This window comes from Microcebus murinus, chromosome 2 (assembly GCF_040939455.1).
Source record: "Microcebus murinus isolate Inina chromosome 2, M.murinus_Inina_mat1.0, whole genome shotgun sequence".
Classification (NCBI taxonomy): domain Eukaryota; kingdom Metazoa; phylum Chordata; class Mammalia; order Primates; family Cheirogaleidae; genus Microcebus; species Microcebus murinus.
Genome location: NC_134105.1, coordinates 86,835,727 through 86,853,779, shown reverse-complemented (window position 1 = coordinate 86,853,779; position 18,053 = coordinate 86,835,727). Strand labels below are relative to the sequence as shown.

The 18,053-nt window shown below is 35.3% G+C and overlaps 1 protein-coding gene across 2 annotated transcripts in view; it reads left to right on the top strand.

Moving 5' to 3' along the window:
* VAV3 (vav guanine nucleotide exchange factor 3) overlaps positions 1–18,053 on the top strand; it is a 360,452-nt gene that overhangs the window by 321,881 nt on the left and 20,518 nt on the right. For both annotated transcript variants that reach the window (XM_012751555.3, XM_075999917.1), the window contains exons 22-25: positions 1,240–1,274; positions 8,496–8,612; positions 9,177–9,264; positions 15,079–15,208. In XM_012751555.3, the coding sequence (XP_012607009.1) occupies positions 1,240–1,274; positions 8,496–8,612; positions 9,177–9,264; positions 15,079–15,208 (370 nt within the window). The remainder of the gene's footprint in view (positions 1–1,239; positions 1,275–8,495; positions 8,613–9,176; positions 9,265–15,078; positions 15,209–18,053) is intronic.

Genomic DNA, 18,053 nt, shown 5'->3' with positions numbered 1-18,053 from the left:
AAAACTGGCATAAATAGAGACATACTCACATTGACCAGATCTTTGAAATACTATAGTTTTTTGCTATTACAAATGACGGTGAGAGTATTTTAAATCACCTATTATAAAAGTCCCAGGAAAGGCCGGGCGCGGTGGCTCACACCTGTAATCCTAGCACTTTGGGAGGCTGAGGCGGGCGGATAGCTCAAGGTCAGGAGTTCGAAACCAGCCTGAGCGAGACCCCGTCTCTACCAAAAATAGAAAGAAATTAATTGACTAACTAAAAATATATATACAAAAAATTGGCCAGGCATGGTGGCGCATGCCTGTAGTCCCAGCTACTTGGGAGGCTGAGGCAGGAGGATCGCTTGAGCCCAGGAGATTGAGGTTGCTGCGAGCGAGGCTGACACCATGGCACTCACTCTAGCCTGGGCAACAAAGTGAGACTTTGTCTCAAAAAAAAAAAAAAAAAAAAGTCCCAGGAAAATCATAAAATGCATATATCAAAGACTTGGATGATTCATGAAAATTTTCTAAACACAAGACAGACTACCTGTAATCCCAGTCTTTTTTTTAGGAATTTATAAACTTGTACCCTTGTCTACAATATGTATTTTGTTATTTTTTGAACATTAGTATACCTTCTTTGGCTTTGTTCATTTTTAGTTGACTATCAGCCACCAGGAATTTTCTTTCTTTATTTGAATAGAAATTGAAATATTTTTTTCTTGTGCAAAGCTCTGTATGAGAAAAGGGAAAATGAATATTTTCCATGACTTTTTCTTGAATAAAAGGTTTCTAGTTGATAGATTTAAAAATCAGAGTTTGGAACTTATGTTACAAAATAAAAGTGTACATCCAATGTATATTGTTTATTTTGCATCTTTTCCCAATGTCTTGGGAAAGCGAAGTACTATTTGGTTTTCTTAATAACATTTTCATTTTAATTTTCTATGATAGGATTAAATTTGCCTTGATAATATATATTAAAATCTTCTAGTTCCTATTTTCCTGCTCTCTCTCTCCTTAGAGTTACAGTGGCAGTAAAATGAATGAAAGAATGAATTAAAGTGAAATGAATTATTTTTTACTTATCTGACATATACTATGATTCACTCTGTATAAAATTGCCAATGGATAGTTCCAGGACTGTGCTACTTAGGGTTTTATAGAGCTGAGTCAGCTGAACTGAATTAATGATTGATTTCTAAAAGCTTCCCTTAAGTAAACTTAATCTATTTTTGCCTTTTTATATTCTAGGTGCCCAAACCAGTAGATTATTCTTGCCAACCCTGGTAAGTATTAAAAATGTTTATGTAGCTAAGTTGAAATACCATACCCTTAGCTCCAGGATGCCTTAAATGTGGGGGTAGTAAACCACATTCCATTTCCATTTGTCTTGGCTAAAGGTGTTTTCAGATGTAACAAAACACCATAATGAATTCACATATTGCTGACCTTTCCATATCTTTATCAGAGAGGGGTATGTGTGTGTATGTGTATATGTGTGTGTGTATGAGGGCCCGTGTGTGTGTGTGTGTGTGTGTGTGTGTGTATGTGTATATGTGTGTGTGTGTGTGTGTGTGTGTGTGTGTATGTATGTGTATGAGGGCCCTTGACCTTAAATTCAAAGTTTATAACAGTCACAGAAATGAATGGGACATAGGCATATGTATTTTATATTTCTTGTATTTTAGAAAGGTAGACTTCATGAAGCAGATAGGAAAAAAATACATATTATTTCATTGTCTAAAACTAAAATTTAGCTCATAAAGGACAGTAGTAGATACTAAAAATGTAATTTGCAATGTGTGATTTGGGAGCAGCAAGATATATCCATCTGTAAGTTTTGGGTCTGGATGGAGCATACTTTCCACTTGGAGGCTGGCATTATCATTAACAAAACCAAGGAAATAAAGTTATTAGTGATTATTATTTCCTAGCTATCTTCAACTGTAAAAAATATATTCATGATCTGGAATAGTTATGAGTATCATCTCATACTACTAATATATACTGAGTATTTACTATGTATTTAGTACTTTATATGTTTTATTTCATTTTTAAAAATATTTTTATAAGGAAGGTTGTTATCGTTGTTATTCTTATGGGTGAAGAAACAAAGATTAAAGCCACACAACTAGTTACTGGTAGAACCAGAATTCTAAGTTATGCCATGTGTACATTGCTATACAGCTCTCCAAAATACAAAATGTGGGCATATTACTCATGTATATTTGTTTCTCTGAATTTTGTGTTTGACATCTCTTAAAGTGACTGACTGTTTTTATTTTCTTGTTATTAAAGTATATACATGCAAATAGCAGAATATGTATATAATGAAATATCCCGAGAATATACTAGTTCAGTTTGCAAGTGTATATACCACCTGAATTGTCAAATTTTTAAAAAAAAATATTCTGATTGTTTTGCATTCTATGACTAAAGCAAGGAACATGCCAGGTTGCTTTTTAATGTGCAGGAATCTGTTGCTCAAGGTATGGGTTCCCCTCCTCAGAGCCCCCTGCGGCCCCCAGCAGGCTCTTGGGCCTTCTTGTACCCCTCTGATGTCCCTCCCTGGGCCTCAGCACTGAGCTTGCTGAGGAAATTGTAGCAGGTTTGTGATAGAGCTGGGAATCTTTGCTTCATTTTTACCTGATATAAGACAAATTCAAGGTCTTATTAGTTTCTGTGGACTTTTAAATCATATCCTGACAGGAATTAAATTTGGAGATTAGAGCTGATAGCATTGACAGTCAAACTGAAAAACATCAAGAACTGGCAATAATCGTGAAAGTGCAATGATTAGGTTCCTTCTCTTTTCTTTTATTACCATGTTCATGTAACTAGGCATTATAGTTACAGGGCTAATGCTTTTAGAGATAAATACTAATGCCACAAACTACATGGATTTTATGAAATAAACTGATCAGGTACCTGAGAACCATTCAGAGCACATGAGGGTAGCTTTTGTGCCCTTTGTTTTAAAATGCACCCTTCCAAAATGTAAAATTCTAGTGAAAATGGGACCAGTTAGAACAATATTATTCTTAATGATGAAAAATCAAGATGGTCAGACTAAGGAAGAGCTTTGAAAATAAGAAGAAATCAAGATATTTTATGGTAGAGTTTTAAAATTACTTTCTTTTCCTTTGATAGTTTATTCAAAATAAGCAGGCAGTTTCATGTGAAATATCTTCTGCTAGGGAACAAAATGATCAACTACACCAGAAAATGGAATCTTCAATTTTAGGAATACTACCCTGTTTAGAGACAATTACACTGAATGATGGCATGGTAGTCCTCAACTCACTGAGAAGTTGAATATCACCAACTATATTATCTATTCATTATTTCCACATTTAAAAGTAAGTTGTTCCCACAAGGTAAATTTTGTCTTTTATATAGGCCGTGAAATAAAATAGTAAATCAAGATTATTATCTTTAATAATCTATGCTAATGGGTGTCAGAAGGCAAGGGTAGGAGGTATAAGGCTGAAAACTGGGAAACTATCTGAAAATCTGTGTGTAGAACAGGAGGTAGATGCCAGGGTCCCTGCCATCCCCACCTGGTAATCAGTGTTTTCTTTCCTACACTGGCAGGAGACTCTGGTGTTAGAAGGTATATTATGTGGAAAAACGGAATCATCTAGGGCCTGGACTTGGGAAGACCAGGCCTAACAGAGGTTAGGGAGATGCCATACTGAGAAAAGAGGGGTTAAATTAAGAGAAGTCTATTTATGGAATGATGCTAATCCCCAGTATATTTGTGTAGTTGGGTCTCACACATACTGCCCTCTTCTTGCATCCAGACAGGAACTTGAAAGGTTTTTTCTAAAGAAACTGAATAGACACAGAGTAAAAAAAAATCTAAAATCCTAACACTTTGGGTGCCCAATTATGAAGTTCTTGCCAAATGACCAGGCTCCTACCCAACGGACCTACCCTGGTACCTACGCACACAGATACCTTCCCGTTGGTTCTTGGGTGCCTCCTTCCTAAATATGAATAAATAGCAAAGGGTCACCACCTGTTTGAGGAAGACCTTGAACTACACAACAAATAAAGTAAGTGGGCAAAAGAAACTTGAAGAAAATACACATTAGAGTGGGCAGAAGAATTTTTTTTAAAAAACCCTTTTATTTACTCCTTAAGAGAAGACATCACATCAGTGGACGTGAGCTGGGTATTTTACAAAATGAACAATCAGAATAAGAGCTCTTATAAATTAAATATTGTAGAAAAGTTGGAAAATAAAGTTGAACAAATCTTCTAAAAGTCAAAGAGAAAGGTAATATGGGAGATGAGTTATCGAAACTAGATTATTGACCTAGGAAGTACAGCATTCTACTAGTAAGAGTTTCAGAAAGAGAAAACAGAGGGCAACAATTATCAAGAAATAGTACAAAAAATTCCTCAGAACTGAAGGAAAATGTGGCTTCAAATTGAAGATGATACCGAAAGCCCAGGGCAAGATAAGAAAGCACATTATCATGAAAGTTTTCAGTATGGAGAAGGCAAAAAGAATCTGAAAGTTTCTAGGGAGAAAAAAAATCAAGTTACATACAAAGGCTCAGAAATGGCATTGAATAGAAGTTAGAAGATAGTGGAGCAATGCTTTAATATTTGAGAGGCAAAATAATTTCTCACCTAAGAACTCTTTACCCAGCCGAACTACGAATTGTTAGGTAAGATAAAATATTTTCATAGAAGTGGGCCTTCAGAGTATTATATCCCCGGTATCCATTTATAAAAAGCTGGAGGGGGCCGGGCGCGGTGGCTCACGCCTGTAATCCTAGCACTCTGGGAGGCCGAGGCGGGCGGATTGCTCAAGGTCAGGAGTTCAAAACCAGCCTGAGCGAGACCCCGTCTCTACCATAAAAATAGAAAGAAATTAATTGGCCAACTAATATATATATATATAAAAATCAGCCGGGCATGGTGGCTTGTGCCTGTAGTCCCAGCTACTCGGGAGGCTGAGGCAGGAGGATCGCTTGAGCCCAGGAGTTTGAGGTTGCTGTGAGCTAGGCTGACGCCATGGCACTCACTCTAGCCTAGGCAAGAAAGCGAGACTCTGTCTCAAAAAAAAAAAAAAAAAAAAAAAAAAAAAGCTGGAGGGATGAGCTAGTAAACCTAGAAGAAGGAGATACAGAATTTAAGAAAGGGGAGCAGAGAGAAGTCCCAGGACTACAGTAACTCAGCAGGCTTAGGGAACAAGCAGTATCAATACACCAAGAGAGTGGAGGGGTTAGAAGAAAAACCTCCATAGAAAAATTAACAGATAGATTACATGGTTGTCTTAGTCTATTTTCTACTGCTACAGATTGAGTATCCCTTGTTTGAAATGCTTGGAACCAGAAGTGTATTGTATTTCAGGTTTTTTTAGATTTTGGAGTATTTGCATATACATAATAAGATATCATGGGGATGAGAGCCAAGTCTAAACACAAAATTCATTTATGTTTCATGTACACCTAACACATAACCTGAAGATAATTTTATATAATATTTTTAGCTTTGTGCATGAAGTAAAGTTTTTACTGCATTTTGATTGAAACCTGCATTTTTCACTTGTGGAGTCATGTCAGTACTCAAAAAGTTTCAAATTTTGGAGGATTTCAGATATTCATATTAGGGATGCTCAACTGTATAACAGAATACTGCAGACTGTGTAATTTATTTTTAAAAAAGAGATTTATTTGACCCATGGTTTTAAAGGCTGGGAAGTCCAAGATCAAGAGGCTGCATCTCGTTAGAGCCTTCGTGCTATATCATAACACTGGGAGGCAGTGCACGCAAGAGACAGAGAAAGGAAGAACCTAACCCATCCTTCGTATCAGATACCCACTCTCTAGATAACTAACCACTCCTGCAATAAAGGCATTAACCATTCATGAGGGTATAGCCCTCATGACCTAATCCCCTCTTAAAGGTCTCAGCTTCCAATACTGTTACAATGGCAGTTCAGTTTCAATATGAATTTTGGAGGGGACATGCAAACCATAGCAGTGGTGTTGAAAAAGGTATTATTGGGTGGTTTATTTGGATAATTTGGAAAGAATTTGTGATAGAGACAAAGAACTTGAGCAAACTAAAACACATAATAAGCAATTACATTTTGGAGGTCAGATATTCTTTGAATGTGCTAAGACTGGGCCCAACGATGGCTTAGGTTTGCAGAGGTTACAGAAAGAAGAGTGAGTAGCAGCACTATGAAGGACTGAGCATAGGTAGCTGAGGGGGGAAATGATTTTCTTTCCTTATGTCTAAAATTGATAAAAAATTGTAGTATAATCATGTTATTTAGGAATGTACAAAGTAGAAAGAAGAAAAAATTAGCTAAAATATTTGAAATGAAACTTGGAGTAGAATGCTGGTATGATGGATTACTGCTACTTTTTCATTATAATCATAGTTCAAGTTGACTTTTTGAACTATGTTCATGCATGACTTTGATAAAAATGCATGCACTACACACTAATTGTGATGAGTGCCATGAAAACAGGGGTAGTGTGATGGAGTAGGTAATGCGACATGCAGGATAGCATTCTTTCGATGGCATGGTCAGACAAGACTCCTGTCTAAACCTGAATGATGAGAAGTAATTGTGTGTTGATAGAGGTGGGTGTTTCCAGATAACAGTACAGTCTGTGAGAAGACTCTAGGCTGGAAAGGAGCTTGATGAGTTCCTGGACCTGAAAGAAGGCTGAAGACTGGCGTGATGAAGGGGGTTGTAAGACACAAGGTTGAAGAGAGGTAGGCATGAGTCAGATCAACCTAGGTCCTGATGGTTTATGAGTTGCTGTAACTTTTCTTTTAAACCAAGGTACCATCTGCATAAACACCCAAACTCGTCTTTTATACTTGATGGAAACCTAATGTGCCTCACTCAATAAGCTTTTATCAAATGTCTACTTTGTGCATTTTAAATAAATATTTAGTTTAGACTAGAGGTGGATTTTTTTTTTTTTTTTTTTTTTTTTGAGACAAGATCTCAGTCTGCCACCCAGGCTGGAATGCAGTGGCATCATCATCATAGCTCACAGCAACCTCAAACTCCTGGGCTCAAGCAGTCCTCCTGCCTCAGCCTCCCTAGTAGCTGGGACTATAGGTATGCACCACCATGCACAGCTGATTTTTCTATTTTTTGTAGAGACAGGATCTTTCTCTTACTCAGGCAGGTTTCAAACTCCTGACCTCAAATGATTCTCCTGCCTTGGCCTCCCGGAGTGCTAGGATTACAGGCGTGAGCCACCATATCCAGCCTAAGGTGGATATTTATACTGAGTTATGTGAGTCTGTTTGTGAATCAGAGAATATCCTGGAATATTATTAACTCTTGAATAGCTTTGAAAGAGAGCCAATCTAAACATAGCACTTTTCCTTTAACTTCTAGTACCCAAAATCCCTGATATATTTTGCCAGCAGATGTTACACCAATATTTGATGTGAGGAGTCATTAAAGAGTATTTTAACATTGAATTTAGGCCTTTTATTATTGTAGTTATTTTTATTATTATGGTGTTTGGGTATGTTTAGGTCACCATAGTCTAGGAAAAATCAAAGATTCTGGTTTTCAAAAATATCTACCTTTTAAAAATAAAGTTTACTCACTATTTTTTTTCTTTCTTTCTTTTTTTTTTTTTTTGAAACAGAATCTCAGTCTGTTGCCCAAGCTAGAGTGCAGTGGCATCATCATAGCTCACAGCAACCTCAAACTCCTGGGCTCAAGCAATTCTCCTGCCTCAGCCTCCCAAGTATCTGGGACTATAGGTGTTTGTCACCATAACTGGCTAATTTTTCTATTTTTTTTATAGAGACAGGGGTCTTGCTCTTACTAAGGCTGGTCTTGAACTCCTGAGCTTAAGCAATCTTCTTATCTCAGCCTCCCAAAGTGCTAGGATTACAGGCCACTGTGTCTGGCCTAACTATTTCTAATTTCTTAAGAAAATTGGTTATCTAAATTGTGGACTATAAGAAATAATCTTATATATAAAAATATTTAAAAATAATTTCAATTGTTACTAGAATTTTCTTTAATAAGATGCTTAAAGAATATTCCATTTCACAGTATACATAAAAAGGGGAAGAGTGTGTGTGTGTGTGTGTGTGTGTGTGTGTGTGTGTGTCTCTGTCTGTCTGTCTGTCTTGTCTGTCTTATGTAGGGTAGTCCCTTCCTGCAAGTCTTTTACCCTCTTGTCCCTAAATTCCTCACAACTGTCTCAGCCAATACCTACTGACTCTTCTTTATCCCATTTATTTCTTTGATAAATATTTACTGAGTGCTTACTGTGTATTAGGCACTGTTCACTTTGTTGTTAGCTTTGTGGAGCATTTTTATTTGGATATATTAAAATATTTTTTCCTGAATTATTTTTCTTAAGCAATGTAATTAGTATAGAAGTAAAAACAATTCAGATCTGCCACTAAATTAAAATCCTGATAGATACTTATTTTTAGCCTCTGTTTTCTTCCAGGTACATTATCCAGATTTTCTGTGTCATTGTTTCTTACAGGTATGCTGGAGCAATGGAAAGATTGCAAGCAGAGACTGAACTTATTAATAGGGTAAATAGTACTTACCTTGTGAGGCACAGGACCAAAGAGTCAGGAGAATATGCAATTAGCATTAAGTAAGTAGGACAAGTACTTTTACAGAAATAGATTTCCTGTTTTCATAATTGCATAGACCATCTGACATATATAACACTAAAGTTGAAAACCCAAGTTCTAATTGCAGCAGAAATAATGCATCTATCCAGACAGTTCATTAATACTTGAAAATATCTGTTAGAAAAACAGTAATAAGTGTTATAGGCTGCTAATTGGCATATTAGATTTCTTTCATAATATTGTGTTTTGGTGATTTGATGTATGTATATTTCTAGTAAGTTCTAAGGGTATAAATTACTAGATTTTATTTTGCTTTTCTACATTCTCAAACCGAACTTACAAAATGAATCGAGCATAATGATTAATTAAATACAACCCCCCTTCTCACTTCAAATATTGGTTGTATCTTCAACCAATCTAGTAAATATATTTTGTTAATTAGCTGCCACCAGTGTATTGGCATAGGTATATATTTTCTCTTCAGAATTAATTCCTATAATGTTATTGGGGCATGCCCTCTGGTAATTATTGATTTCTACTGATTAAAAACACATTTATATTCATAAGTTATTCATTGCCCACAGGTACAATAATGAAGCAAAGCACATCAAGATTTTAACAAGAGATGGCTTTTTTCACATTGCAGAAAATAGAAAATTTAAAAGTTTAATGGTAAGCATTGATTATTTCTTTTCAATCTGTGATCCCTATTTTTCTCTTGTTAGAAAGGTCAGTTTAATTCTATAGTTTCTTGGAAATTTTGCTCACTGAAAAGTTATTTAAAGAGAATCATACTTTGCAGCATATATAACTTTGCAGCAGAATCCTGAAAATTATAATTTTAAGAACTACAATTAAGTTTTATATTACTCAAATCTTATTTTTCATTGTAAACTAAGTTTGCAAATGTTAGATAATACTTCAGAGTCTATACTATTTAAGACTCTTAGAGCAATGACTGATAGAAATATAAAAATAATCAATTTCCAATTATTGGTGTGAGTTTTTGGCTTGTGTTTGAATGACACACAGCAAATTTTTAATGTGTCTTTCTTTCCTCTTCTTCCTTCCATTGCCTGTATCTCCTCATTGAAACAGAGAAAGGTATTTTTAATTATAACATGAAACATTATAATTAGTAAAATACCTCTCAGATTTACGTTCATTTCATACAAAATGCAATATAAAGTTAAAGATTTTCATATTTTCTATTTTAAATGATCTCTATTGTGGTTCTCATTCATTACCTTGGACAATTAAGTAGTGACAAGGTAACATTTTTGCCATACAATGTTAATATTTCATAGGAATTTTACATTTAAATGGAAATAGTATATTGTCAAATTGCTTCAAATGATAAAGGATTATTTGATTAAAAATTTCCACAAATTTTAAAACATTGTAACTTAACTCCATTAGCACTTAAGAATATTGTGTATATGTCATATAAACGATGCATAAATGCCATCATATATGCATCTCAAGTCTATTCTCACATTTGGTAGTTTCTTGAGATAATGATGAATCTGGATACAGGACATAAGATGCATTTGTAGCTGCTAAGTACTTTGAATAATAATATAATCATTCATTGATTGAACCATCATTCAAATGATACACGCTGCATCCTTCCAGAAAATATCTCAAAGCACTTTGCAGATGTTAACAATAAAGTTAAAAAACTACACATAAGAAAGCCTTACTAAAGAGGACAGCCTGAATGCCTTATCTAAAAATTTACAACTGCTTCAAGACAGGGATCAGTGTTTTAAAGAAATCGAAGCATCTCGAGTTGAAAGAAAAATAAGAAAACCTCTCTGGACATAAATGCCACCTTCCCAATTCAAAAGCTAAGGATGGGCAGCAAGGTCATGTGCTGGAAATTGCAAACTCTGTCAAATTGGTAACCAAGATCTAGGCATCCTCCCTGCTGGATGTGACTTGCATTCTGTTGAAACAAGCAGGCTGCGCACAGAGAGAATTGGACCAGAGGAGGTTCTTCATAAAATGAAAACCTAGGAGAGAGGTGGCAAGTGGATGCACAAATAATGAGTGACAGATGCAGCTGAAACGTGATTAAAGCACGCACAGGGACTCTCCACATCTCTGCAAGACACAGCAGCTTGAGCTTTCACCTGCAGCACTTCCTTGGATGGTAATGAGGCTGCTCCATCGTGTTATAGTTAATATGAGAGTTAAAAAAAACACTGCAGGGCCAAAGATGCCTACCAGCCTTACAGATTTTGAAAGTAGCAAGGGTAACTCCCATCAGAGAAGACAAGCAAGGAGGACGACAGGAATAGTCACTGCAAAAGGGCCAGTCAGTTTAGCTTTGTGTTACCTGGGTTCAGCTCAAGGAAGTTCTTTAGCAGCTAAGGTTAGATGTGAAAAGCCAGAAATACCACAGTGACCTCGATTAGTAGACATAGATCCTTGAGTTCCTATCTGCATATAAGGCTGTGATTATAGTAAAAGCCATAGAGACCCAGAATTCAAATAACTTACACCAGAGAGCAGTAAAAGTTTTTGCAGTGATGTTCTAGAAATTATTCTGGAATTATTCCAGAATTCCTTGTCATAGGGCTCGAATAAGCTGCCCTTACATGGTATGTATAGATCTCAGCAATGCTACCATTAGAGACACATGAATATATTTTTTCTCCATTATCTGAGGATCTTTTGTAAAGAAACACGTATCACAGTGTGTTAGAGGAAAGGGATTAAGAATTAACAGTAAAATTACAATGAAACTAAGAAACTTTAGCAAAAGGATATAATTGTGAAAGAAAGAAAAACATGGAGCTGAAAAAAAAATCTCAGTATCAGAAAAGTACTTTTGTCAGATTTAGCTAATAACTGTAAAGTTTGCTGAAGAGGCAGCTGAACTAGTTTGGAGCTGACCTTTCTTTTTGTTTCTGTTTATTTGTTGAGAAAATTTATACTGAGTCCTTACTATATGAAATCACTGGTTTTTGGAGGATTCAAAAAGAACTTAACCATTCTAAAAAAAGCTGACACATTAGTAAATACATCTGTACCAAGAACCTCACAAGAGTTCGGTCCTTTGAACCTAGGCTGGGAAATGCCACAGGGATATTTGGTCAGAAGGAATGGCTCGTGTTTCAGTAACCAGACCTTTTGGAAGGAAGTAGAAAGTTAATAGGTGTAGGGAAGGGTTTTTTTAAAATCCAGGATCATGCAACCTCCAGTAGTCACCTTTTCCCATATTGGTGTCAGCTAGCACAGTTCCCATTGTAAGTAAGTAGTGGTCTGTGGACTTGAGTTGTTTCTTAAGGATAGTTCAGTGTCCTTCTATTATTGGTGCTGAAGTTATACTCTTCTACCTCTGAAATGTAGTAGGCCCTGGAACGAAATTTTAATGTGGAAAAGGCGTAAAATACAAGCAAACTCCAGAGCTTGTTTTAAATTCACCAGTTTCTCCTAGGGAAGATCGCCGTAGGTGGTTATAACCTAACCCCTTTCCCCTGGGTTTCAATAGCTCGGTTAATCAAAATCTTTGTTTTTCTTAGTCATTAAATTCAAATCCTAAATGGATTTCTGTATCCCGATTACAAGGCATTAATTTTGTTCTAATTTTCATGTATGCCAGGCAATCCATGTCCAAATGCGGTTTATAAACTGTCTCCATTGCCTGTTTCCTTGGTAATTGGAACGACTGGCTCTCACTCATTATTTTTCACAGAGACTTGAATTGTTGACACTGCTGTGTCAGTGTGAGATAAGAAAAGCTTAGCGATTTCTTTTGTTTAGAGTCTTCTTATTTACTTGTTGTACCTGAAGGTCAATGACTGCTAAAGCAAGGGTGGATTAGACTAAAACACGGAAGGCATAAAGGCATGAATTGGAAAAGATCCATGGTGGCACTATTTAATTCTACCCCTTAGAAACATGTAGGGAGATTTACCCTCATAAGACTGTAAAAATGGAACTGAAATCTCTTCCAGGCTTAGAGAAGTGATGAGTATTTTGCAGTTTGCTAAGCCACATGACCCTAGGCCTAGAAAGTTATTTTTTTCTTCCATAAAATTTGGAGGTGGGTGGATATCAAATGATCACCAAATCCCTTTTCAGTATGATAATTCTCTGGTTTCAAGCCAACTTCACATAAACTTTAATTCACAGCAATTCATAGCAAAATTCATAAAATTCACATCACTTATAGCAAAGTTACATTTAAGTTCAAAGCTATTGACTTATAATTCCTTTCAGGTTTGTTTCCATACCACTAAAGAAAATAGTACATTTTACTCAATTTAAACAAAACAGAATAACTCTTTAATATCATTTGTATCAATGACACAATATATACATGCACAGTTCTTCCAGAGACCGTACAAAATTTTGCTTTGTATTTTTTTAATTTAAATAAATATATTGCTCACTAAATAGAATTTATTAGAATTTAATTCTATTTAGTAAATTTAATTCTAGACCTTGTCTTTGCAAACTGTGTTAAAAGTCACCATAATACAAATGCCATATTCTGATCATTGAAGCCATTTTGAGGATATAAAATTCTATCTGGTATTTTATTATTGTTGTTGTTTTTCTTTGTTTTTAAAGGTTGGTCTGATTCCAAATTCAGACCAGTTTTAGTTTTTAGTTTTTCAAGAACCCCTATCTGGGTGCAGGAAAAGAAGAAAGAAAGGAAGAAATATATTTGTTTTTAAATTATAGATATAATGTGTATAAGACCCTGGCATCTTAAGTCTAAGAAAACAAAGTTCCTGGTGCATCATGGACACTTAGCAAATACTACTTCTCTTTTTTAAAGTTTACATTTGCCAGATACTACTTGCTAACAGTAGGATGTAGTTAAGAGCACGAACTTTGGAGACATACACCAGCTATGTTTATTAACTTCACTGAGATTCGAGCATCAGTGGTAAAAAGACCCATCTCACAAGGCTCCTGAGCCTGGCACATGGGATAATACTACCTGTTATGATTATTCACATGTTCAGGAACTATGAATATTCTGTGATAGTCTGTGAAAAGGTTTATCACAGGTGTGGGCATTGAAAAACCCCCATTGGCTTTAACCAATGCTTTAGTCATTGGCTTTATTCAATGCTTTTAGTTTATGAAGGTAGACTTTGCTTTATCCCCTTTATGTCTGTTCCCAGCCTGGCTGCTCTACCTAAAATGATCTTTCTGGTGTTCCCGGCTGTTGTAATTTTACTTGTTTTTCTATTTAAGCCTAGTTACCTCTATCATGAAACTTTCCTTTCTTCTCCCCACTGGACACACACAGTGAAGTTCTCTCTCATGCCTTTGAACTTTCCCTTCTAGGATGAGAACTCCTAGGGAGCAGGAGCCTTATCTTTATAATCTTTGTGACTCCTGAAATTCCCAGCACGATGCATTCTACAACTTGTCCAAGTTTTGTCATAAATAATAAATAAATCATTGGTGATTCCCTTTTTCTTCTTTTGGGTAATTTTTGGCCTGATTGATCTGTTTTGGGACTTTTCAACATCACCACGGAATGAAGGTATTGAGTCAATGACAATGTGGTTTTTAAAAGAAATGAGTTGGTTTTTCACTTTTTTTTTAAAAAAAAAAGGTGCTATAATAGAAGCACTTAATAATTAGGTTTAAAGTGATTTTGCTTTTATTTTCATTCCATATATTTCTAAGAAACTTTATAGCTACAGTACTCATCTAATGATAAGATGCATTTTTATGAATTATTATTCATAAAAATGTTTATAGTAGAGGGTTTAAGATTTGTGCCGAATTTATGAAACCAACATGTGAAAAGAAATTTCCTAAAACTTTAGTCTGAAAGATGGTGGGTGGTTATTACATTAGACTTGGATGTATTTAAGGCAAATTCTTTATTAGAGAAAATTGGAAAGAACCACATTATGGACCTCCGTGAGTAGCAGATAATATACAGAGCTGTGGTGAGCACTAACACTTCATCATCATCAACCAGGAACAATATCAAGTACCATTTGTGCTTTATCAACTTTTGTTTACCATGGAAAAGTATATTCAGTATCAAGTTTGTTTTTCTGCCGTATTGAAAGAAAATGCAGGAAACTAGAAATTGCTATATATTCAGCAAGCAGCTGTTCCTTTTATTTTTGTTTAGAAAGGCAAGTATTTCATAAATAAGAACAATAATTACTACTCTGAAATTGAGGTTTAATACAGTTTCTTTTCATTTACCACATCTGACTAAAGACTAACAGGATGTTCTCTATCTGTGAATAACAATGGGGGGGGTAACTTATATTACAAATGGTCTGAGTAACTAGGACAACTACTATGTAGGTGTCATGTATATCCAGACTGCAGGGAAAGGTTATCATTTTACTTACTCTTCTGTATACATATGGAAAATTTAGCATTAAATTGATCATCCTTACATTGTATATAATTATGTCTTAAGAAGTTTGTATGTTTGAGAGCGCAAGTATCCTTATGAAAAATAATCCTTGATTCTTTTTTCTAAAGGAACTTGTGGAGTACTACAAGCATCATTCTCTTAAAGAAGGGTTCAGAACTTTAGATACAACTCTACAATTTCCATATAAGGAGCCAGAACATTCAGCTGGACAGAGGGGTAACAGAGCAGGCAATAGCTGTGAGTATTAAAATTGAGAATAAGACTTGCTGTCACTTAAGGATTGGAGGCATAATGACATTAAACATCTTCAGTCCAGATTTTGAAAGATAACCAATGAATATGCTAATGTATTGAGCAAGGACTTTTTCTGGAGCTATGCAGAATCAGATGGGCCAACAGGTTTATGAACATATCTTATTAAAGATGTTTGTGCCAAATTAAAAATTATGTTTGTATTCGAAAACCCATCAGAGATATAAAGGGTATGTTAATATGTAAATTTTGTACTTTTCATTTGACTTTTATATTAACCGAATTTCTTTTAACTTACACATAATGTTCACGGTCATAATGGTGTTTGAATAACAGTATTTAAGAAGGGCTGGTACACAGCTCTGCCAGTTAGCCCTGTATCTCAAATCTGTTTATGAGTCTATTTCATTGACTATATTTAGAATTTTGAAGTGACTAACATGTTTTCTTGGATGCCGGTATTTCTAAAACTATACATTTGTTATTTTCTTTTAGAATGAGCACTGTGCCAAAACTAATTACAAAAGATTAGCACGGGAACAAAAGCATATTATACTTTGAGTATGAGTCCAAGTCAAAAACTTTTTTCCCTCATCATTTCATGTTACATAATCTTCCTAGAGATAGATGTAGCATATGAAGAGAACATTGTGATAGAAAATGTTCTGAAGAATCTGTGATTTCATTCCCCTATTTTGATATCATTTTTTAAAAAAACTCTTGGGGGAGAAATGAATACAATTTTATTACTCTTAGAATCTGTAGCCTATGCAAAACTGTAATATCTAGAGGTATTTGAAGAAATAATTTGCATTTGTTTAATATAACTTTATTTTTTTCCCCCTAAAAGCAGAAACTAAAAGGGAAACAGGTAATGCTAAGGATCCCAACAACATCAGTAAAACTTCATACACTGTAATATAAGTAAATAAACATGTAATTTTTCCCATCAATTGACAGGCTTTTTTTTTTGCTTTGAATGACTTAAGAGCTGTTCTCCTCACAGTCATCAGTGATAGACTCCTAAGTGTGTGCAGTGAAAGTAGCAAGAGCACATTTATGTTAAAACTTTAAACACCTATTAAATTTTATCTTTGTATTTCTGTAGCCCAATATTACCTAATTATCTTAGATTCTCATATAGGAATAATTTTTGCTCATACAAAAATGGAAGTTTTCCCTAAAAAACAATTCTACAAATTTCTTAAAAGTCTATCAGAGTTATGACTTCTCCCCCAACATGAAACATATAATTTTCAACTCTCTTTGCCTTTGCCTTCCTAGCAGCAAGAGATAATAAGAGTCTTCAGGGAGGTTGGTTATATGAAAGATCCTATTTGAGTTGTTCACTTAGTTCTAGAGAACCTAGAAGGGACGAGTGGACAAACAGGGAGGACAGATGTCCCACGTTAGGTAGGAAGGTCACTAACCCTCATATTTCACTGTGTAGTTTACTCCCTGGCACTTCCTCAGCACATGTGGGGGCTCAGAGAATGTTGTCCAGCAATGAATGCAGTTGCGTAACTTAAAATTTGTCCCTAGTGTTTAATGAAGTACTTAATACTTTAAACTTGTTTAGCAACTAGAAAGGGAATTAAAGGCTTTTTTTTGTTAGTTCGTTTTAAGCATAGCAAAAAGAATGACTTTGAATAACCATGCTGGCTCAGGGAATTTTTCAACCAGTGGGGCCATGAGTTCAAACTTCCCTGCACAATCTTTTTAAGAGATTCTGGCAGCTTAAGTCAAGCCACTGAAACCTTTTTGTATTTAAGAAGGAAAAGCAAATCATTCATTTTAAAATTTAACCTTTGTTATAGTTTGACTTTGTCAGTTTATTCATTTGTTCAGCAGATATATATATTAAACACATACAAGGCACTGTTCTGGTCCTGGGATATAGCAATTAAGAAGACAAAGTCCTTGTCTTTAAGATGAAATGTACATTTCAATAGGGAGACTCAGGCATGTCTGGGTTAGAGGAGTTTGATATTTTTGTGCAGAGTCATCAGGGAAGATCTCTTATAAAGTGGCTGGAAAGAAGTGAGGGAGTGAGTTAGTAGGTCAGACGGTTAGCAATGATTGCACAATGGGTAACGTTCAAAGATGATTCGTAACAAAAAGGGATTATAATCTTAGATCAAATTTATGATAATATCCCAATGTTTTATTTACTTTATACTAACTTTGTGTAAAATGAAAGGAACACTAAGGTGGATCTGAGGACTAAATAAGGTGCTCCCTATGAAGCACTTAGCTTAGTGTTCATGCATGGGAAACACCCCATCAAAATTACTACTGATGCTCCCACTTCTCCTTCCTCTACTGCTGCTGCTGCTGCTACCTCTTCTAACACAGCCAACGCTTCCCTATATTTTTAAAGCTTGAATAAATTTATAAATTACAGCTCTTATAGAAATTATATCTTTGCTTTTATGATTTTTAAATATAATTTGCTTATTTTATACCAAGTCTTGATTAAGAGTTAACCCTTAATGAAAACACTGCTTCTATTTTTATGCATTTTGTACTTCACAGAAAATACTAAGGAGGAAATGCTACTTGTTCTGTTTAGAAAGATTGTGCAGGATGTCTTTATAGTTCTTACCTCTGATTTATAGCTTTAGGTGTGCTGCTAAGTATCGTCTAAAAATAACTTTTACCTGGCAGTATCACCCTGGATACTGGATTAGACAGAGCACTGGCATCTCCATTACTGTTAAAAGGCCTTGGAGGATGCAGAGCAGGCCAGATAAAGCTTAGGACCATCTTTGTGTTCTGGGTAGAGGTTGAGAATGGAACTTTAATCTGAAACCTACTGGTTATTGTTATT